This window comes from Stegastes partitus, unplaced genomic scaffold (assembly GCF_000690725.1).
Source record: "Stegastes partitus isolate 25-593 unplaced genomic scaffold, Stegastes_partitus-1.0.2 Scaffold1664, whole genome shotgun sequence".
Lineage (NCBI taxonomy): Eukaryota > Metazoa > Chordata > Actinopteri > Pomacentridae > Stegastes > Stegastes partitus.
This window is the reverse complement of record NW_007579395.1, coordinates 34,346-58,317: the sequence shown is the minus strand read 5'-3', so window position 1 is coordinate 58,317 and position 23,972 is coordinate 34,346. Positions and strand designations below refer to the sequence as shown.

Sequence of the window (23,972 nt, the reverse complement as noted above, 5' to 3'; positions counted from 1 at the left end):
TATTTCATGATCTGTGATCACTTCTTTTCCAATTCCAGTCTATGGGAGCCAGGGCTTTTTGGAGCCAGCAGCTAGTGGACGTAGTGATATTGCAGGTTTTTGACACTTCTGGGTTGGCTTCATTTTTCAGGGCCGGTTGCTACGTCCATCTTTTACAGTCTATGCTTAAAACTAAGTCAGATTGTTGAAGGAGACACAGGAGCCAGGAGGAGGTCTGATGTTCAGATACTCGGTCTGAACTCCAGCGGAGGTAAATGACAGCAGCGCGGGTGGACTAGTTTGTAATCGTCAGGTCACCAGATCTGGTTTCTATAAACAAGCTTGCCGGTCGGGGTGTAATCAGTCGGCGTGAACTTAAACAAACCAAATCTCAAAGAAAGACGTCGACTCTCCTGTTCAGGTCTGGAGGGAAGCTGCTGCTGCTGCCGTCAAACCAAAACCAAATGTCTGTAAAGGAGAAAGGTCCAAATAAAGCCGTAGTGAACAACAACAGTGTTGACAGGACGCTCAGGCGTTGGTAGAGATATTAAAGTAGCTGTGATGTTCATGTATTCAGTCCAACGTGTTGCTGATTAGAATCAATGTCCAGACTGAGGCCTTCTGCTGTCACACAGGTTTAAGGCTGAAACAACTCATCCATTATTAAAGTCGCTGTCAATTAATTTAGTCGTCGATTAGGTGATTGATCACATTTTTTTCAAATCTTAAACCAATCTGTTACAGCAGTGATGAGCCCCCGGTGGCTGTAGTCTACCAGCCAACGGCCCATAGTCGGCCTCGGTGGAGAAGGCTGGCCAAAGCTCGAAGAAAACGGAGAAAAGAGAGAAATCAGGACAGAAAAGTTCACGGACAAAGTCACCCAAAGTGTGGCAGAGCTTCACAGTGGATCTACAAACAAGACGAGTGACCTGCAAACTTTGCGAAAACTGTTTTTAGTTTTTTGTCTCATGTTTTGTGTTTTAAAGCTTTGAACTGAAAAAGCTTCACGCTGACAAGGTGGATATAAAGCTCACTGAGGTCCTTCTGACTTGAGCCGTTTGACAGAAATCAGTTGAATAAAATGCTGTAAAATGCACAATTCTCTCATGTTTTTCTTTTTCTTCATAAAAATATGTTCTGAATAACATACCTGGGTACATAATGGCTAAATAAAAATGTTTTAAAGAACGATTAATCAAAAAAACAATCGACAGATGAATCGATTATGGAAATAATCGTTAGCTGCTGCCTTACACAGGTTGTATATTTTGAATTTATCGTCATTGTCAGTCAATTATTTAATCACACAAACTGATGCAGTTGATTCAAGCTGCAACAATAACGTATGATACCGGGATACAGAAGTCTGGTCCAACTGGATTATTTGCTCGATTTAACACTTTGGCAAGATGTGGTTACGCTTCACATAAAACTTTGTCATGAAAAATGGTCTGCACTTGGATAAAAGCGCTTTACAATGTGTTTCTCATTCACCCATTCATACACCAGTGGTGACAGAGCTGCCATGCAAGGTGCCACTGGGAGCAACTTCGGGTTCAGTGTTTTGCCCAAGGACACTTCAATGGGGATCGAACCACCAACCTTGCGACTGGAGGCCAACCCGCTCTACCACCTCTACCACCGCCCACATGGTGCCCCTTCACTGGTTTAACCCCCACGGTGCCACCCGTCTCCATTTGGAGGTTAAACTAGGTACCACAGCTAGTCTACAACACTTGTTTTGGTTTGGCAAATTTTATCTGGGGAATGGTATCAGCAGACACTAAACATCAAATAACTCCAATCACATCTGCGGCAAAAAAATAAACGAAAACATCCATCCATCCATTATCTATACACCGCTTCTATCCCAGCTGACTCAGGGTGAAGGTAGAGGACACCTGGACAGGTAACCAGTCTATCACAGGGCTACACTTAGAGACAGACAACCAAGCACACTCACATTCACACCCACGACAAAAAAACAACTTCATATCTGTAATCATACAGCAGCAAAGAAGACAAGAGTTCATGTCGACCTGCAGATTCCTGAAGCCTGAGGAGGAAACGTTTTACCTTCCAAGGTTAGCCGAGGGGAGCAGAGACAGGCTCGCCATTGTACAAGAATGCAGGTGCTTCCTGGTGCAGGCCGGCAGCTCAGATAGTTTGGTGTTCTCCCAGCAGCATCTCTAGTCAGGCTTCAGTGATATCTATAGGTTTAGACCGATCAGATCGCCCTGGAACAATCAGTAGCTCTACATCGGGATAGAAACCCTTTACTCTGCTCGGCCAAACGCAACCCCGATTTGTAGTTTGTACTTATCTCAAAAATAAAAGCTGAAGCAGACTGTCTGCTCGTCTGTATCTGTGTTTTGGTTTCTACAGACCTAGCAGTGGGTATTTAGTAAACCTTATACGAGACAGAAGCCCTTTTAGACATGGGATAGGCAGCATGTTGGCTTCATCAATCAGTTCAATCATAGCAACCTGTCATAGGTTAAAAAATATGAGCATCATTTAACAGTTCTTGATGACATTTTTTAGTTTCCTGATTTTCTTCCTGTCTTGTCAAACAGTTCCATCGTCGTCCATCCATAAAAACCCAGACAGAAAACCACATTTCAGTGTGCGTCTGCCTCTTGTCACACTGTGTTGACCTTAAAGATGCTGTGGCACATTTTAAACCTCAAATAATGAGGAGATGCGCCGTCCGTCCTAAACCTGGGCCCAGGCCTTTTTCCTCCTCATTTGCTGCCCACATATCAAGAAAACACAGAAACGCCACCGCCGCTCATGTCTCCCCATTATAGTGAACCCAGCCTGCTCCCATGTCGGTCCCTGCTAAAGAGCAGACGTATGAAGGGAACTCAGAGGATCTACCTGAACCGGAGGCTGAAGGTCTATAGATGAGGGATCTGTTAGTTGAAAAGTGTCTCATAGCGTCATCAGTGCAGAAGCGATTAACAACACGGCAGCCGGCAGTAAATCACAGATCACGATAAAGTTGCTAATCTGTCAGAATCAGACGCTGAACACACTTTGGAGACTCATCTTGTAGTTCGGCTCTGAACAGCGTTAAAGACGACAAACGCGAGATCGTGGCAGATATTTTCAGCCTTTAAAAAGGAAACACTGAGAGCCACGATCACAGACCCACACGGGTGCAGAATGTTCAAACCCTGCAGACGCTGCTTTGCTTGCAAATGCAGGATTAATATTTAAATCAGATGCACTGTTTACGGAGGACAATTTGTCCTCTTGGATCAGCAGGAAAAAACTACACGGGTCGGATTTTGAACGTTTGTTGAGAATTTGCAGCTGTTGCTTCTGGGCAAACTGCAAACACCTTTGCCAGGAGAAACAGTTTCCCACAACGCTGGCAGAGCGTGAAGACGTGGAGTGACGGGGTTTTAGGATGTGTGCGAGAGTCGCGAAGGCGTCGGTGTTTTGCACAGCAGGAGGGTTTGGGTGAAAACTTCAGCGCCGCTAATTACTTCTGTCCCGTGATCCGAGATGCCCCGATGACTTACAACGAGACACTGACAAACCTGAATGATAACAAACTAGTATAAGTTGGAGGGCGCTAATTAGAAGTCAGGGGATTTATCTGGTGTTTCATTAGCATGTGTGCACTAAACGTCACGGCAGCAGCTTCCCGTCCAGACCCTGACGAGTCCTGTGCTGAGGAAGGAGACGCAGGTTTACATCAGCAGACAGGAGTCTGCTCTGTGGTCTGTGGGTGTTTTGTATTTTCTGCCTCACGGAGCAGCTTCACAGCGACGGTCTGATCTGCAGCAGATGAAAAACACCGATAGAACCAGGCCTCAGAAGATTTCATTTTCGGCGCGTCGCCATGGAAGAAAAACACAAACACGACGGCGGATCCGTTCAGCTGGAGGTGAACTCGTAAAAGCAGAGATACGGAGACAATGAAAAAAAAAAAAGTTCAAAAACACGTGATGTAATCCATGACATCACCGTCACAGCGCGAGCGTGTGAAGCGACGTCGCAGCCTGAGGTCACGACCCGACTCGCGGGTGTCGAGTATCAAAAGAGGAGACCACATCCTGCCGCGCTCTGTGATCGGATGTCTCGCAGCAAAGTCATGACCTCCTCTGATGTCGAGTCAGGGCTGCAGCTCACGATTACCTTGATGATGTTCTCCATTAATTAAATAGTTGTTTGATCTACAAAGAGGCAGAAAATGGCAAAAAAATGGCCATCACACAATCCGAGAGTCTAAAATTTGAGAATAAAAATTCACTCACTTTGCTTTCAGAGAAGAGACCAGTTCCATTTATCAGCTTCCTCCTGAGCAGTTCACAGCCTTCATCAGAAGATGGCAGTTAACCGTCATCACGTAACCTCAAAACTCACTATTAATGCGCTCTCTTAACTAGCCAGCAGCATCGATCAATAAATGATTAACCGCTAAAGGGAACGGAGCAAAGCAGACGTTGTTCTATTTACTGATGATGCTATTTTTTCACCGAGCACACAATTAAAATAGACACTCAGCTGTAGAAATGCTGAACGTCGGCTCAACCGAACGGTGGTCAGGAAGCCATTAACCGCCACGGAAGTCGTTGCCGTGGTGCTCGTTGCTAGCTAAACCCCCACAATGCTCTCCGTTTGGTAAAACACAACTGTCCAAAGTCTGAGCGACTCACGCCTCAAGTCGCCACAGTGTCAAACACAGCAAACGAACTGCAGCGTTTAAAACTCCACCTGGTGGTGCAAGCAGGTACTGCAGCACATTTTCTGACATGCACGTCCTCCATCTTCTGCCTCATCGAGTAATTTACTTTCAATCAGTTATTAATGGCAATAAATCAATAAAGCATTAATCATCAGCCACCTTCACCTGCGCCACACTTTCAGATCATGAACCCATCACACTGGCTGGATGAAACCTCCACAGGTCAGAACATACAATAGTTTCAGCATGTTTTTGATTATTTTGCTGCTTTCTTTTTTAGCCACATCAGCACTCCGGCGGTGACGAGGGGCTTCAGTCTGCACGACAGCTGACGACGCGAAACGTTTCCATCGTTGGGGAGTCAGGAGACGCTGCATTTGTTTTTGTAGTCATGTTAGCATCCAGGCACTGAGGACAGAAACGTCAATCTGTCAGAGGAGCTACTGACGTGAAATGTCGTACAAATTTTCCCCAAAGGATGCATCCTACTGAGTCTTGTGACCCTCGGACCTGTCCTCTAGTATGGATTTAGGTAACTGTTTCGACAACTACTACGTGGATTACTATGAAGGTTCATTCACACAATCACATTTTTAACATTTAATCCAGCGCCATCGTGTCGATATTTAAATATGGAGGAACATGGAGTCGATACTACGTATACTCCTCGATGTAGTAAGTCAAAATATTAATGGAAAAATACTCTTACACTTAGAGTAATCTAACTTACAATATAAGCAATATTCATCTCGACTCTCAGACATGACAAGCTTCAAAGTTCTCCCAAAGAGTTCTTGCAGTTCTCGATTGAAGTCCTCTGTTGTTCCATTTAGGTTATCGGTTCAATATTTGGTGAATATTTCCAAAATATTTGGTTTGAACATTTCAAGCCCTGACTCAGCTGATCAACCCTTTTTGTTTTTTTACAAGTCTTATTTTATGGTCAGCATCATCATGTCAGTATTTAAATATGGAGGAACACGTCCTCACATACACATTTACATCCCTACATACTAACTTGAGGAGTATACGTAGTATGTAGGGATGTAAATTCTAAATAGTTTCCTTAACCGATGTTAGCAATCAACAATTAATCGTTGAAATGAATGAAATACCCTGGATGTTTTTCCATATGCTGGAAAGGTTTTTGATGACTGACACCTAATGTTTGCTCGGCTGCATCAGGAATTTGAAGGTAATACCAGATTAAACGGCAAACCAGCCGCAGCCTTCCGCAGTAAATAACGTGTCAAATCACTAATCTCCTTTACGGCGGTTTGATTTCAACCTAATCCTCGCGGCCGACCTACACGACGGAGCGACTTGTTCGCTGTAGTTAATCCAGCTGCTGGAAACAGCTGCTCGCCTGGAAGAGATGTCAACAAACAGCGTCGCAGCAACTTTATCGGTCCAGGAAATGTGTCGGTATTTACAGCCGCCTCTGAAATGTATTTACACTCAGAGCAGAGTGTTGTTGATACACTTCATCACTTTAATGATGTCGGAAGTTTGCAATCAGAGTCCTGCTGCAGCGTCTCTGCTGACAAGACACCGTGTTAGCGTTTGGAAACCTTAGCTTTGTGTTAGCTTCAACCGGACAGCTGGCAAACACATTTTCACACCTTGATGCTGCAGAATTTATCAACACAGCGGCCACATTTTGCAGTTAGACAGCATTGTTTTCGTGCTGTTCGACGATTAAACCGACAAAATCCAAAGTGTTGAACGCCGCAAACAAGCTGCAGTAAACAACCTGCGATGTTTCTTATTTCCATTTTACTCTAAGCTAGCAACGTCTCTACTGACAGACACTGTGTTAGAAAATACTAGCTTAGCATTGTTGGCATTAGCCTCAGGTAGCAGCTAAACCAGACAGCCGCCATTTTGCTGTTTTATTAATACAGAGTTCATCAACAGGTAGTTTAACAACAAGCTCCGATACAGTTTCTTTACTGTCGTCTTTGCTGCTAACACTGCTATTCGCTAATGCTAGCACTACGCTAACGTCTAACGTAGCAGCATTTGCTACGTTGTCAAAAAATCCTGGCGAGGATTCTGCAACTCTTACGGGTGATTGGTAAACACACCTGTAACTCCATCCCAATAAACAGTAAGAGGCTCCAACTTTTGGAGCAACCAGGTGCTACAGCTAATCAACGACACGCTTTCTTTTAACCAATTAACAATCAATCAGTAACATCCCAAACAGTCTGTATAGGAATGAGTGAAGATCTGCTGTGCAATGTTTGAGTCCACAGCTGATCATGAATGTGCTAATTACCTTCAGATGGTGAACCTAGCAAACACTACACCTGCTAAACATCAGCTTGTTAGCATCGTCACTGTGAGGATGTTAGCATGCTGGTGTTAGCATACAGCCTCCCAGACCTGTAGATTTCTTCACATGTGAGGGGTTTGAATAAAACAAAACAATCGTATCACAACCTTCAAAGGGAGGTGGGTCAGTTTCCCTGATAGGGAAAAAAAATCTGAAAACAATGAGGTGGGGGAGCAGCCGCTTCCTGTCTCCGTGCCGCGAGATGACCGGCATCTCGACCTTCTTCGCCGCTCCACCTTCCAGTGTCTTTACGGACAATCACGACCCGCCTTGGGGTTAGCTTCACCCACCGTCACTGCTCAGCAGGGCTTCCCCTCGACCGCTGGTAGAAACATCTGCATGGCCAAAGGGAGGCCCGGCTGTTACCCTCAGTCTGCCAGCACAGTCACATACAACCAGCGACTCCTTTTGGTGAACCTCAACCGGAAATATAATCCGATTATTTTTCTCAGGAGAACCAGGAGATGCAACTCAAAATGTATTTAAAATTTGATTATTCAAGGAATCAGTCAGCAGCTGTGTCTAACCAACAGTCGGAAAACTTTGCTTTGACAAAAAAAAGCAGCAAATCTTCACCTTAAAGAAGCAGAAACAACTTGACAACCAGTTCATCTGTAATCCAAACAGACTCACAGCTTCTTAAAAAGGATTATTATGACTGTATTGCACATTTCGAGTTGTTTGCACCACATACTGTGTAATTTTGCACATTCTCAGGTGAATAGTTTGCACATTCCTGCACACTGTCTGTTGATTTCCAACACGTCCTTGCATCCTTCTTCAAAGTTGTCCACATAAATTCAGTTTAAATAACACTGGAGCTGTCCAACCGCACCACTGAGCAAAACAAAAGCTCAATTTAAAATCTAAACAATGCACAAACTAAACCCCAATCAAAAGATTCAAACGATTGCAACGCTGAGGAATAATTCACCATCTCTGGCCCGCTCTGTACTTTCCATCACAATCAATAAGGCGGGTTTCTGGCCCAAACCCGGGCTGACGGGGAGTCGGCCGTCGTTCCGTCCTGGCTGATTGTGTTTTCGGTCTCAGTCCGGCGTGTTCTCCCTCTGATCTCCTTCTGTTCTCCGTCCGCTCTGTCGTAGCCGTTCGCTGCGACGAGAGAAACCCATTAGGCGCTCCATTAACTGCCTCATTCACTATGCATGAGGCGCTGACCCTCCCCCTCGCAGCCCTCCGTGAATAAATCAATAGGAGGAGCTGTGAGGTGAAGATTGAGGTAACGGGGTGACGTTAGAATTCATGAGGCTCAAGGTCAGAGTTACACAAACACCGACATGGAACTGGACGTTTACGACGATTCTCCGATTTTTAATCTTTTGTACTTAAACCTCTTTCTGGGTGATTTTTACTCACTTTGGGCTCATTTTTAACTCCAATATAAAGTCCTGTACCTCTATGGAAACAGAACAACGTCTGACTAGAAGTAGAGAGAACTCAGAAATGTCCTCTGTGCAGTAAAACGACAGAACAAGGCCTTAAATCATTTCAATAATCAATTTCTTGATTATTTATTTTACAATAAAAAAAGCTGGAATCTAAATGTACTGCATTCGTCACAGTACCCACATGTGGTACCAACACGAGTTCAACATATTATAAACATTTAAATACAAACATTTGTGCAACTTTAACAAACTACACATTTTTCTGCTGACTGTATCATCCAACCCTGTCCACTGTTTTTGAGCCGTGATGCGTTTATTTTATTGCTCTAGTAAGTTATATTTTGCTTTTATTCTCTCTAATTTGTTTTCATACTTGTTTTTTTTTTCTCTACTCTGAGTAAAACAGACGTCGGTCACACAGTCACTCGTTGCTTCTCGGTTATAACAAAGAATATTTTTTACAGAATCCGGTTCGAGCAAACGAGCCGCAGCAAATAACCTGCAATGTTATTCATCTCTCATCTTCATTTTACTCTAAGTTAGCAACGTCTCTGCTGACAGACACTTTGCTAGCATGTGAAGATCCTAGCTTAGCATTGTTAGCATGAGCCTCATGTAGCAGCTAAACCAAACAGCTGCCTTTTTATTATTTATACAGAGTTCATCAACAGGTAGTTTAGCAGTTAGACAGCAGCAAGGTGCGCTTGTTTTAGGCATCTCAGGGCTGACGGCCCGTTACGCTGCTGCCTGAAAAAATTACGCTGCAAGTTGGGCCGTTAAGTTGTTTCGATGGTATGTAGCGGGAAAATATTTAACAACAAGCTCCAATGCAGTTTGTCTGCCACTGTCTTCGCTGCTATTCGCTAGCGTCCAATGCTAGCGCTACGCTAACGTCTTCACCGCTAACTGCTGCTAACCGTTAGCAGCACTCACTAAGACCACCCCCCCAAACAAACGCACTCGTAACTCCATTCCAATAAACAGTGAAAGCACAAAGAATATTTAGTTTTTTACAGAATCCGGTTCGAATCCGGTTATTTTGCATGAACTTTTTAAATAAGGCAGAATAAAGTGAATTTGCTGAAAAAGTACAGTTTTATGTTTAGATTTGTCTAAATTGTCGGTTGTTTCTTTTGTTTCTGACTAATTGTTGAAATGTATTTATTAAAAATGTGTATTTTAACACCTCGTCTATGTACCATTTTTGATTAAGAATGTTTTATTTTGCTCTCAGTCTCTCTAATTTGTTCTCATACTTGTCTCCTGTGTGTTCTGTGGAAACACTGCCTGGAGTTCAGCCGAAACATTCCTGAATTTGTGTCTCATTGTTGGTCACAGCTGAGTAAATTAGAAACAGAAAGTTAAAAATTAAATTAAAATTATATCTGTATATATTTTTGTTTTAAACAGAATCTGGTTAGAGCAAAAGGTTTATTTTGCATAAAGTCATTTGATGAAATATTGCAATTTTATGTTTCGATTTGGCTGCATTTTTGTTTGTTTGTTTGTTTGTGGCTCCGATTAACGGTGTAATCTCAGTGATTATTTAAAACATAAAATGTCTTTTAAAACCACTAGTTGGTTTTGGCTTTAGAGAATTAAAATTGTTTAAATTTATTGATTAAAGATGTGTATTTTAACACCTCCTCTATGTACTGTTTTTGATCAAGAACGTTTTATTTTGCTTTCAGTTTCTTAACTTGTCTCCTGAGTGTTCTGTGGAAACACTGGCTGCAGTTCAGCCGAAAAAGAAATCCTGAATTTGTGTCTCATGATTGTTGGTCACTGAGTAAACTATGGCTTTCTGGTTATACCAAAAAGAACTGATTTTGTTGTTTTTTTACAGAATCTGGTTCGAGCAAATGGTTTATTTTTGTGAATTTATATGAGACATGTAGAAAAAAAGTGATTCTAATTGTGAGATATTACGACTCTAAAGCTCAGTTTTCTGACGCATAATTAGCGCGAATAACATCTGAAAGTTCACAATCTGACAGTTCTTTCTGTGTTTATAGTTTCTGGATGTGATAAATGATAAATAATCTTGGTGATTGTTTAAAATATAAAATGCCTTTCAAAGTTACCAGTGGGTTTTGGGGCGTTCGCTTGTCAGATGTGTTGATTAAAAATGTGTTTTTTTAGCACCTCCAAATTAAACCCCTCGCTCTGACTACTGTGGTTAGTTTGAGAGTCCTCCGCGGTATGAATGTGAGGTTGTATAAGTGCGTTTTGAGGGCGTGCGTTTCCGCGGCAGCTGTCATTGCGTTCAGGTGTGGCGGGAAGACGGAGCGGACGGACCCTCCTCTAACCCGACACCCCGACGCATTCCTGGAAATCCACAGCTTCCTGCGCGACCGAGTAGTAAATGAAAGGGAAGGAAGAGCGCTGAGGTGGAGGAAGTCAGGGGCCGTAAACTCCTGGGAGATAAATCAGGCCTCGTGCATCCATCCTCACGCTACAAACACGCTCTGTTCACGTCCCCTCACACCCTTTCCTGTGGGCGCTGAAGATACGAGCTTCACTTTCTGATCGCCGTCAGCGTCACCGTCGGGCTGCTCGACTTGATCTGCATGAGGTTTAAAACGCTGCATAATCTGTTGTGCATGTAATCCCAGACCGCCTCCACGTTGTTGACACCGGACCATCTGCTGGAGGCCTCGTTGCTCTTCTTGTGGCAGAAGATAGTTCTTTATGGCTCTTTTTCAGGTAACGCTGTTGGTTTTCGCTTCGTGAAGACAAACGCAGTGATTCAAACAGCCATCATCGTATTTGTGTGACTAGACAGCACATCAAGTGAGGCATAAAACATGATAACGCACTGCTGAAAACAAATGAACTGATACGAAACCGTCAAAACCACTACGAGCCTCGTTTATTTACCATTTGCTAAACAGCGAGCTGTGATGGAGGACAGCCGCTAGGTAGCTAACGACTGAACTGCCTCCTGTAAACTCTGTGTGACAGCTCAAGTGCAATTAATAATTTTAAGTAATTAATGGTGTAGAGACTCTCATATGGATCCTGCTGCTGTTTGCAGGGATTTAATAAACTCAGAGGAAAGACTCCCAAACAGCTGGAAGCAACAAACTTCAGCTAACGTTTTGGCTAAACCTGGATTACATTTATTAGTGGGGAGTCTCGTTTATTTGCGGTAAAGTTGTGCATTTCAGTTCGTTTTTGGATGAATATTGGTGCTGAAATGTCGGAAAATTCTTCCCTAAAACGCTCCACGGCAACTTGAAGTACATCTTTTTGTGCGTGCCTAACGGTTTAGCTAGCATCTGGCCGCCATGACGAAGTCTGCTGTGATGCGGTTTTTCGTGTTCGCAGCCATCACACCACCAACTACTGGTTAAGAAAATATTCTACCGTAATTTCCGGACTATAAGCCGCTGCTTTTTTCACACGCTTTGAACACTGCGGCTTAAACAATGGTGCTGCTGATTTATGGATTTTTACGTATTTGCCTCGAGACGAAAGTGGCATCGAGAAAAATTTCGGACATTTCGGGAAAATAAGCATTTACGTATTCAATTAAAAGTCAAAAACATCTTTCTGTGTAAATATTTCATGCTACAACGTGGACACCTGCAGCTTATAGACAAGTGCGGCCTATATGTGTACAAAACTGGATTTCTTTTTAAAGTTCGTGGGTGCGGCTTATATTCAGGTGCCTCAATTGTCCGGAATTTAGGGTACATTTATTATTGGGGAGTCTCGTTTAGTTGCAGTAATTATTGGTGCTTAAATGTGGAAAAAATCTTCCCTAAATCACTCTGAATTGCCCCTAGGGGATAAATAAAGTTATTTGAATTGAATAAAGTAGGTCCTTTGTGCACGCCTCACCATTAAAGCAACGGTTTAGATCGTAACTTGCCACCAAGACAAAGCCTTCTGGGACGATCAGTGGTTTTTCGTCGGAGCTCAAGTCTTCAAGACCAAGACAGTGTGCTCACAGCGACACCACCAACTAATCTGAATTTGCAACCCTTGTTTGCACTAAAGACATGCACAGTACAAAATAAACACACTGCATCAATCGAAGCACAAGATACTGATTGAATCTTCCTTTAAACTTTGGAGAAACACTCTTGTGACGAAGCTCCTTGCAGCAAATACTGAACGGAGGCACAACATGGGAGCCAATGAAGCTGAAAGACTGCTGAGCTCGATCAGACGACTTGGGCGGAGAGGACGCCTCGCTCCGTCGGAGGTGTTGGAGCTACGCAAACATCGGCGCGAGTTTGGACGTACGCAACGGCCACTCGATTAATCACGCCGGCGTTACTGGAGGAGAATCTAAACATTTTAAGAGCCTTAAACGTTCGCCCGGCGCTTCACACAAGCGATGTTGTTTCTGTCGATATCTACTGTATAAAGCCGAGCTGTGTGTGTGTGTGTGTGTGTGTGTGTGTGTCGGCTGAAAAACTGCCAAACGCTGCAGAAACGCGTATTGTCTGGGCCTGGGAACGTGGTGGGAAGCGGGCCGCCGCTGAGCTAATGCGCGCACATAAAAACCCCACAGTGTTAATATCCGATAGCCTGTCAATTTCTGCATTGTGGAGCAGAACGGCTGAATAGTTTTTCTATGACTCCTCCATCTCCCGGCAGCAGCAGTTTCTGTAGCAGGAAGAACAAATAGTAAAACTGTTGTGCTGCTAAGAATGAAACTGATGAAACACCCACGGCCGACAGAGCTGCAGCAGAAAGTCCATCTGCATGCACGGCGGCTCGTTTAAGGCCGAACTACCGATCTGTCCTCCCATGTTCCCTGCAGGGAAAGGGTTTTTATTTTCTTTCCTCTCCATTCTCACCACGCTCGAGGAGGATTCTTGGGTTTCTCTCTATAATATAACATCTTGACCTATCTGTGTGAAGCGCCCTGAAATGACTCGTGCTGTATAAATAGAAATGAGTTTTGAGGTTGCACAGTGGACGTCGCATGAGTTTGCAGAAACAAGTAGGGACGTCCTGCGTGGAGTGGACGGCTAACAGTTCAATACGTGGGCTGCAGAAGTGTTTCTTCGCTGTAACCAGGGTGGCACCTCCCACTGCTGCCATCTGCCGCCTTCTTCGCCTCCCTCGGATCCACTGCCGCCCGTTCGACTCCTCGAAAAGGTGCAGAGTAATTCCTGGAGCCACGTCTCGCGCTCAGACTAGTCCCTCAATGAGGTCCGGTTTGTTATCTGGTAAATGTCGCAACAGCGGCGAAAGAACAAGAACAAAAAGTGCCAACGACGTGGCGAGAAAAAAACTAAACGGAAGTCCAACAGCGCCGGAGGTGACGGTGACAGGCAACGATCCAAACGAGTGTGGCAGCAGGAAAAAAAGCTATGGAAATGGAAAATGTTGAAATCAAGCAGGAGAGAAGGAGCAGCACGAAATGCAGTATTTCAAGACGTCACATCGGCTACAAGCAACGCGAAAGAGGATGGGAACATGACCAACAGATTAAATGGTGGCAAACAGGTTCTGATTCCCAAAAACGAGAAAATTTACTAGTTTCTTTGGATATCTATGATCCTAAAATGAATTATTGTTGAACCTTGTTAACGAGTTATCGCGCAACAGCAGCAAATAAAGAACATAAAGTGCCAACAACATGGCAATTCCAGAGATGACTCAGAAAGTCAGAGGCAATAATCCAAATTTTGGATTTGGGACCGCTGATTGGACTCTTATGAGGATGGAAACATAACCAACAATGAACAGATTCTAAGAAAATGTACTTGTTTTGTTGGATATCCATCCATCCATCATCTCTACACCTTAATCCTCACTAGGGTCATGGGGGGCTGGAGTCTATCCCAGCTGACTCAGGGTGAAGGCAGGTTCACCTGGACAGGTAACCAGTCTATCACAGGGCTACACTTAGAGACAGACAACCAAGCACACTCACATTCACACCTACGGACAATTTACAATCACCAATTAACCTCAACATGTTTTTGGACTGTGTGGGAGGAAGCCGGAGAACCCGGAGAGAACCCACGCTGCACGGGGAGAACATGGAGACTCCACGCAGAAAGATCCCGGTGCCCCACCGGGACGCGAACCGGCGACCTTCTTGCTGCGAGGCAACAGTGCTACCAAACTGCGCCACCCTGCTTGTTGGATATCAATGATGGTAAATTGTTGGACTCTTGAGCAGCCTTAAAGCATCAGTTTGGGTTTTAAAACGAACCTTGTTGACGACCTACTATCACGTTTAGGAGAGTGTCCAAGACAGCAGAACCTACATGATTATTCAGTTCATGAAATTAAGAAAGAAAATTAGAGGGAAATCAATCATGTAGATGATCACAAAAGTACAAAACTGTTGTTCCTCAGAAGTGAATCTCATATTTACTCCTTTAAATCCTCAACTGTTCGGCAGTTATCGCGCAACAGCAGCAGGTAAAGAACAAAAAGTGGCGACAACATGGTGAAAAAAAAGCAGAAGTCCAGCAAAGCAATAATCCAAATTTTGGATTTCTGACTGCTGATTGGACGATGATGACGTCACCTTCAGGCTACAAGAAACTGAAGAGGAAGGAAACAAAACCAACGGATTAATTGATGATGAACAAACTCCAGCCTCCCAAAACGTGAATATTTACGAGTTTCTCTGGACATCCGTGGAATTAAATTAAATATCTGTTGTTGCTCACACGAATGAAGACAACTTGAAGGAACTTCAAGATTATTCAGTGAAATAAAAAAAAGAAAAGATCAGATGCAGACGATCGCACAAGAATGCTGCTCCTCAGAACTAAACCTCATGTTTGGCTTTAAAACCTCAGCCCAACGCCACATCAAAAACGCTGAGTCGCGGTTTGGCACTTTGCAGAGCGGACTGACCGGTTTGGAAATCACCTTCCTTCACCTTTCAGTTCCTGACGAAACCAACCACCTGAAAATAAAAATAAAAAATCCCCCAAGACTCCAAGCGAATCCGTCAGATCGTTAAATTAGATTCACATGTGACCTGTTCTGGCTTCCTCTCAAACACCAGCATCACCCCGACGTTTCTTTTTTTAAGCTCAACTATTTCTGTCACCTGTTGACAAAAAGTCGTCCCGTTGTGTCCACTTTCAACCCGTCCAGCAGGACGTCAGCGTCCGAGACGAGTTCACGGCCACAGACGCCAAGTTTTTACATCCGACTGTTGTTTATAAAAAGGTCTTCCAGTTGTACTTTTAGCTCATACAAAACCTGAGTAGGACACCAGTGAGACATGAGTAACTAGAGGATGCCATTTATTTGAAGCTGAAACTGTAAAAACAGAAAGAAGCACCAGATTTTTAACAGCCCTCGAACTACTCGTGTGTGACGTGAACTTATGTTGGGAAAATCCTCTCAGGCCTCGTCCACATGTAGCAGGGTTTTTGTAAAACCGAATATCTCCGTCCGTCTAGAAAAAAACTAACGTACACACCACCTCGTTTTTAGAAAAGAATTCCTCCACACCAAACCGCATTAGTGTTGTTCAGCACATTCATGTTCTACGTGAGGATGTAAGAACTCCGACGACATACGGAAATCGTCACGACATTCATCTCAAAGTTCTCCCACCAGCTGGGTCCCGGTCTGACCCAAAACCGGCGTCGGTGTTTTTGACGGAGAACCTGCCTTGGACGTGGAATGTCAAGGTGGCGGAAAATAAGCGTCCTTAACGTCGTCCTTGGCCTGTGTTCTTGTACGTGGAGCGGTATCTGGGCCTGGACCAGAGACGACACGGTTCTGAGGGCGTCCACGCTGTTTCCGAATGTAAACACAGGTCGAACATGTGATGTAAAGCAGCGGTCCCCAACCACCGGGCCGCGGACCGGTACCGGGCCGTGGGTCATTTGGTACCGGGCCGCACAGATAGCATAAAAACGTTTTATTGGTTTATTTTTATTTCCAGCAGAGTCTGCAGGGTGTTTTATTTTGAAACATGACTAGCTCGTCTTCCCGTCACTTGACTGTCAGTTTTTATGTCCGGCTGCTAAACGAAGCCGTCAGTCAACAACAAACGTCTGAGGAGAGCTGCTTTGGAAAGTGGGAGAGAATTAATACTGAGACAGAGAAAAAGTAAACATGTTAAGCAATAAAAAAGTAATTTTATTTATTTATGAAACTTTTCAATAGAAAAAAAAAAACTATTATTTGTTTTATGAGCGTAATGACCGGTCCGTAGACAAATTTCTTGCTTAAAACCGGTCCGTGGTGCAAAAAAGGTTGAAGACCACTGATGTAAAGAACGTATTTTGTGACTTTTCCAAACCTAAACCCTGGTTATCGACGTCCACTTGATGTTTTTAATGCCGTAAATCTGCGTTTTCATGTAGGTGACGGGAGAAGGCGTAGATAAATATCTTTGTTCTGTGAGATACCTGCTACGTGTGGACGAGGCCTCAATCTAAGCTCGTGCACTTGTTTAAATATTCCCCAAAAATGCGCAGTCATCACAAAACGGATTCTGTTAAAAACCAAAAAAATTCAGTTTTAATCCGCGTAAACTGGAAAACCAAGCTCGACTCGGCCGTGAAGTCACGTGAAGAAAATTCCAGAAACTTTGAGAGGATGAACTGCAGGCAGTGTTTCCACGGAGCAGACCGACAACGAAATAAAACATATTTAGACGATGAAATAAATGCAGCGAAGCTCAAAAGCTGTAAAGACGAAGAGAGAGGAGCAAGTTGTTGGAGGATACAGTCGACCGTAAATATTCATACCCTCAGCTGTCACTGGAATACGTTCAAATTAACAAAAGTAATAATAAATAAAAATTAAATGAACATCATGACACTGCTTTTGAATTGTGGTTCAACAGAAATATATTAAAAACCTCTCAGTCAGACTTCTGCACCTGTTCACAGGTAGTTTGATTTCACTGCTCATCCACAAAGTGCTCTCGTTTGTCTGGGACAGTTTTGTTTGTTTTTTATTTTTAAAATTCTTTTTTTCAACCACAATTCAGAAGCAATGTCTTATTTCACTAAATTATAATTTAGCAAATTTTTATTTATTATTACTTTTCTCAGTTTCTAGTTATTTGAGTGACTATTGTGAATTTTGTCTTTTCTTTATTGGACGGGGATGAACAGATCTGAGGACGACTGGGACTCCTTCTAGAGCTTAATGTGCAGAGTAAAAGTGTAAATACTAAAATATTTATAGGATGTGAAGCCACTGGTCGTCCAGGATTGATAACACCTGTGGGCATTTGTTTTTTTAATTCCCATGTTTTGTTTTTTTTTGTAATTTTTGCAAAAGAAATAATCAAAGAAATTCAACTCTTTTCAACACTTTTATGATTTACGGCATGTTTTACTGCACAATCTGCCCAGAAACTGCCTGGAGTTCAGAGAGAGGTCAAGAAACAAAATGCAAATATTCTATTTGTGCACCAGATCTGAATGGAAATAAACGACGTCGCTGATGCTGATTGATTTATCGGCACCAGCGTCTCCTCTGAGCCGCCGACTTCGGTTCTGCGACGTTCACACGAGAGGCCATCGAGTGTTAAACAGAGGAATGTGAGCGCAGCCAGAAATAGGAGCAGAAGACTCCCTGGTTCTGTGGGTTTCTGCTCTTCACTTCCTCTCTCCGCTAGACGACACGGCAGCAGCATCTCCTGCTGCACGAACCCGGTGAGGAGAAGGTGTCGGTGGGAGGAAACCGGCTCGGGTTTGCGTTTCACTACAAGTCGAGGCTTGTGCGGTCGCTGATATGAAACTAGGCTGAAGCTCAGTGTGAGTCTTTGCATGTATGTGAGTGTGTTGCTGCTGTGTGTGTGTGTGTGTGTGTCCACACCACGGGTTCATCTGTCACACTGACTCACTCTGTTCTGTCTCATCTAATTTCATTTCATGGGCGTTGATCACAGCTATCGTGTGATCAGAGACGCCTCCGCCGAGCAAACCGTTTACACGCCGACGTTCGCTCCAACGACTTCTCTGTTTTTTTTTTTTTTTTTTTAGCCCGTGCATATGTGTCTAATGCATGAGTCCTCTAAGCCTCGCCGCTCTCCTTCCTGCTGGATTCGCTGCATGTTTTTGAGTCGGCGAGCTGTAAAACCAACAACACACACAGCTGAGTTGGTCTGAAGCCTCCTGATGCTCGTCCACACACGACGAGAGGAAGCAGCAGCTACATGTTTGCTGCAACAAACGCAGCCGGTGAATGAAAATCAGGGTTCTGCATCGTAAGACGTGGGTCCTGATCATGCAAACACGAATAAAAGCAACCAGAGTTTCCAGAGTTGTGCAGGAACGAGTTAAATCTGTGCTCTCACCAGTTTGACGTTTTACCAGCAGGAGGTTTAAAACATCTCGTCTTGACAAAATCGCCAAAAATGACACCATTTAAGCTACAAACTGTACAACACCGGCGTTACACTTTAAAACTTTCCCACGGTCCTTGAACACACCTAAAAAACTAAAACCAAATCCACGAGATTTTTACCAAAATCCTACGCGTCTCGGTTAAAAATCCGCCAAAAATACACAGTTTGATCGAAGAAGATTCTGTAAAAAACAAAAAATTCTGCACTGCTTGGCACAACCGTGGAGCCATGAGCGACTCGGCTACGACCGGCAGTCACGTGACAAATATTCAGGGACTTTTTCGGCCGAACTGCAGGCGGTGTCAAGTACGGAAGCAAATTCGATATGTTATTTACATTATATGTTAGATTTAAGTCGTATGTAGAGTCACCACCATTTGATTCCAGTGTTGGGAACGTCTGTGGACACTTGGAGGAATGTCGTCTGTGCTGATTTCAATTTTTTTTATTTTTCTAAAAATAAATAATCAATGAAAATCCACTTTCTTCTTCCAGAAACTGTCCAGTTACAAACTGATCAGAGGAAATCATTCCTGTTGTCTTTTATCTTTCTAAGAAACAGCGACGGAAACCAGCAGGTGGAATTAAATCAGCCTGTTTCCACTCTGGAAGCCACAACCTCCAGCTGGACTCCTGTGAACCGGACGAATCCAAAGAAAACTGAGGTGATCCGTCGTATTTGAAGCTCTGCTCGCGGCCCTGTGCTGCTGCTACAGAACGCTGTCGGTGCGTTTAATGTGCGTTAATCGGCTCTGGAAGCGTTCGGTTTGCTCGGTTTGATCTGCAGGAGATCGTGAAGAGTTTAACCGCCGCAAAAAAAAAAAAAAAAAAAAGGACATAAAATCAAAACAAACGGGGAGAAAAGTGGCTGCGACGGATTATAAACTCACTAAAATGACTAAATAATGCCTCAGCAGCGCAGAAACCAGGAACAGCTGCTGGTAGCTGGTCTGAGCTGAAGTCTGTCAACGATCAGCGGCGCTAATTTAGACGCGTGAATCGTTAGCGATGACGTCGTTTGGCTGGTTTCAGGCAGATTCACAGGAAATCTGGACAAAACAAATATTAAAAAAACAAACATGACCGGTTTTGGACATAAAGACTCAAAGATTTAAAAAGTTTTTTTGTCGTATGCACATTAAGGAAATATGTTTCCCTGTCATATGAAACTCTTTCTTTAATGTCCACAACGAATGCCGAACAATAAAAATTACAAAATAGATTTTTTTTAAAAAAGACAAATTAGGAAAAAATAAAGATAAATAAAGTCAATAGAATGTATAATAAAGGAAGTAAAAGTAGACGTAAAGAAATATGGTGCTGATTGTTTTTTGTTTTTTTACATTTTCACGTGTAATTTTTATTTTATTTTTTACAATTTACTGTATTTTTTACAGATTTCCCTCCTTTTTTTGTTTAATTACAGAAAATATTTTGTAAAATTACAGGAAAAAACATTGATTGACACCTGCAAATAATGACACTATCAAAAATCTGTATTTTTTTTAAAGAAAAAGAGTGAAAATAAAACGCTACTTTTATGGTTTTACTGTATTGAAATCATCTCAATAAATTATCATTTTACATTATGTAGATATTTACAAAAAATTTCACGTTTTTTTTATATTTCAATATTTTACTTGCTGCCAGATTTGCACTTTTTTTTAATTTATTTTTTTATTTTTTAAGTGTAATACAGGACAACATTTTAAATCTAAACCAACTGCAGAAAACAGACCCTTATTGCAAGGCATTATGGGTAACAGGAAGCAACCACAAGATGCAGTTCCTCGTGTTTTTTTCTTAATAAAGACCCCAAAAAAAAGTCTATTTGGAGCTGAATCAACTCAGTCAAGACACGATGCTGCTTATTTTTCACTACTTTCCGACAGATTACAGATTATTTATTGACCGATTGTTAAAAAAAAATCATCATAACTGATCACAAAGTCAGTCCTGAGCGACACTCTGTGTTAGTGTCGGTGTTGATGAGAGATTCTGTGATTAAATAAAACACAAACACAAACCACTGAGACAAAGCAGCGACTAACGAATGCTTCCACCTCAAAGCTATAATGCTGAGAGTTTGTGTTTCCTGAGCAGAAACCTTTTTACAAACTGGGACAAATCCTGCTGCTGCTGCAGAGTGTTTCTGTGAACGCTGCGGTTACGTAAGCCACATTTCTTTTTTAGTGTACATAAACAAAGTTGGAGAGCGAAGAGCAGCAGCAGCGGCATCACGTCAGCGAGGCTCTCCGGTCCGACTGGAGCGCCGCTGACCTTCCTCCTCCTGCAGCTCCGAGCGCACAGGAAGAAGTCCGGCTGTGCTGTGGGATCCGTCTTAAAGGGCCCACGTCAGGCGCACTCACAGCTTGCATTTCAGGGGGTCTACTCAAATATTTGACAGGTTTTATGTTCAAAAACGCATCATTGTTGTTGTTTGTCTTCCTGTTCTAGGATAGCCTGCTCTGATTGGTCGGCTGAGCCACACCAGACGATGTCGGTTCTGATCTACAACCTCAAATATCTGAAGTGAAAAAAGACGTTTTAATTTGCCGAACCAGCCGGGCGGTATGCAATTGAGTTACACGATGATGTCACTAAGTAACAGAAGAAACGCCTGAACGCCAACCGAGCTGTTTAAAGCTCTCTAACGGGGTTTTTGGGGAGTTTTGTAAGTTTGCAGACCTTCATCACGCACCACAAAAGCAAGAACACACGAAAGACTTTTAAAAAGCATAATGAGGGCTCTTTAATGGACAGAATCAAGACAGTCGACCACGAACACAAATCTGTAGGAATATTGTGTGAACTGAGCCTTTAAAGCGTGACACAACACGAGTGGCCTGCCGCCGAGTCACCGACCCGTTTCACCAAATCAGTGCTCATGGACCCATATGATGGAAAACTGCAGAGCGGCTCAATCAAAGCTGAGACGACAAACCACAACAAGACGAACCTGCACCAAACACAAACGGGCCTCGACCGGACCTCTTGAACACGTGAACCTGCTGTTCAATAACAACCGAAGCGCTCGGAGGCGGGAAGCTTCTGAAAATGAGAAAATTGATGTTTCTGTTCATGAAGCTCGAGGGACGGCCGAGCTGCAACCAGTAACACAAATCCTTTAATCGCCAACGGTTTGGATCATCAGTCAGTTTTTTTAAGGGAAAAGAAAACATATAAATTCTTAAATGTGATCATTTTCAGCTTTTGGAATTTTATTTTATTTTTTTAGACTGAATATATTTGTGTTGTGGACAAAACAAGACATGCTGGACTTTTGTTTACATTTTTAATCATGTGAAAATAAAGATATTACTTTTAGCTGATGGTAAAACTGAGGAAAGTAACAGTAATGACAAATACAGACGTTCTGTAGACCGGCCGCTTTAGGGTTAAATTATAGATTAATACTTGTTTTTGTTTCCCTGTGACTCTATGAAATATTATCTGTAAATTAACAAAAAAAAACAAAATTAATGTGTGTTTTTTCTTCTACTTTTTAAGCCTTAATAAATGTATTTTTACGCAAATATCTCTGCAATAATTACATTTATATTTGTCGATCTAAATACAGTGAAGAAATGCGTATTTGATGCTTAAACGTGTTTGCTTTGTAACACGGGTTGATGTGTAAATTAACACATTTTTCCTGTTAATTTAATAAATATCATGATGAATTTAACAAAAGAAATAAAATCTGTACAGTAACTGTTTTTATTTTTATTTATATTTCTCAGTCCTTAATTTACACTTATTTTCTTTTCGATACTGCAATGAAAATGTTTAAATAATAAAATGCAATTTGTAAAAACTATTATTGATATAATTACATAATTACATTATTATAATTATATAATTACAGTTTATATATACAGTTAACATGTAAATCAACACTTTTTCTGTACTTTTGCTTGTTATTATCTGTAAATTAACAAAACTGGAAAAAAGAAATATGTAAAATAATAGTGAAATTTTTTTTTTACCATTTTTCTGTCTTTTTTCGTCTGTAAAATAATTAGATTTTTATTTAAACACATTCAATAAAAATCCATATTTGATGCTGTGTTGGCTTTTTAAGGTGAATATTAATGAGTTTTCTTGTTATTTTAATATTTTTCAGTCCTTTATAATAAACAGATTTTTTTTTCTCTTACTAATAATAAAATATTTTTGCTGACTTAAACACAGTTTATTGTAAATATTAAAGAAAATAAGAAATAAAACGACACATTAAAGTCTACAGATGGTGGCTTTATGTCCAGTTTGATTTTATTTAGGGTTGATTTAAAATTAGACTTTAATGAGATTAGACTGGATTTCTTCTGGAACTTAAATCTAAAATAGTAGAAAATAGTTTTATAGAATAAACTGAACTGATTAAAGACTTTTGTTTAAAATCTCATCACCTCCAATCAGCTGTTGTTTTAAGCAGCAGCTGATTATTGATCGATCACTGATCGATCCAAACAGCTGTGAGGGAACCGGTCCAGCTGTGCTCGGGGGGATTTCCACCGGAGGCCCGCTGATGCCCACCGGCCGACCGGAGGTGAACGTGGCCGCTCAGCCGCCGTTAATTCCGGTTAACGGAGGAGCCCAAAGTTACCCACAACCCATCCGGGCAGGAGGCGCGGCTCCCCGGGCAGCGCTGCCGCCCCGCACCGGCGTCCCCTCTCCCTCCCTCCCTCCCTCCCTCCCTCCCTGCCTGCCCCCGGCCCCCGGTGCAGCCGCCGGGAGGAGGTGCGCCCCGGAGCCCCGTACCTGCTTCCACCGTGTCGGTCAGGTCGTGGTTGGCGGCCGTCCGGGGGAACTCCTTCAGCTTCCTGGAGCTCAGGCTGAGCACGCCGCTGGCCGCCGCCTCCTCCAGCGCCCGCTCCAAGCCCCGGTTGGGCGGCAGGTTGGCGCCGCCGAGGTGCGTCTGGACCGACGGGGAAGAACCGAGAGCGGGACGAGCCGCCTCCGGTCCCAGCGTCGCCATCGTGTTCCGCCGCTCCGCTGCTCGCGGGTCCGGTCCGGTTGTATCCGACAGAGGGAGAGAGAGAGAGAGAGAGAGAGAGGGAGGGAGGGAGGGAGCGCACCGGGCTGAGCTACCGTTCGGGCGGACAGCGGGACTCTGACTTCCCGGGAGAACCGAGCCGTGCCGCGCGGTCAGATTCCTCCGTGATCGTCGCCGCCGCGTCTGCCCTCCGTCTGCGCGGTGCGTCAAGCGGCAAACACGCAGCAGCGGCGCGG

General features: G+C 43.1%; 1 protein-coding gene across 1 annotated transcript in view; it reads right to left on the bottom strand.

Moving 5' to 3' along the window:
* lrch1 (leucine-rich repeats and calponin homology (CH) domain containing 1) overlaps positions 1-23,972 on the bottom strand; it is a 127,076-nt gene extending 103,104 nt beyond the window's left edge. The window contains 1 exon segment of the mRNA XM_008301352.1: positions 23,502-23,972. Within this exon segment, the coding sequence (XP_008299574.1) occupies positions 23,502-23,718 (217 nt within the window). The 5' untranslated portion in view covers positions 23,719-23,972.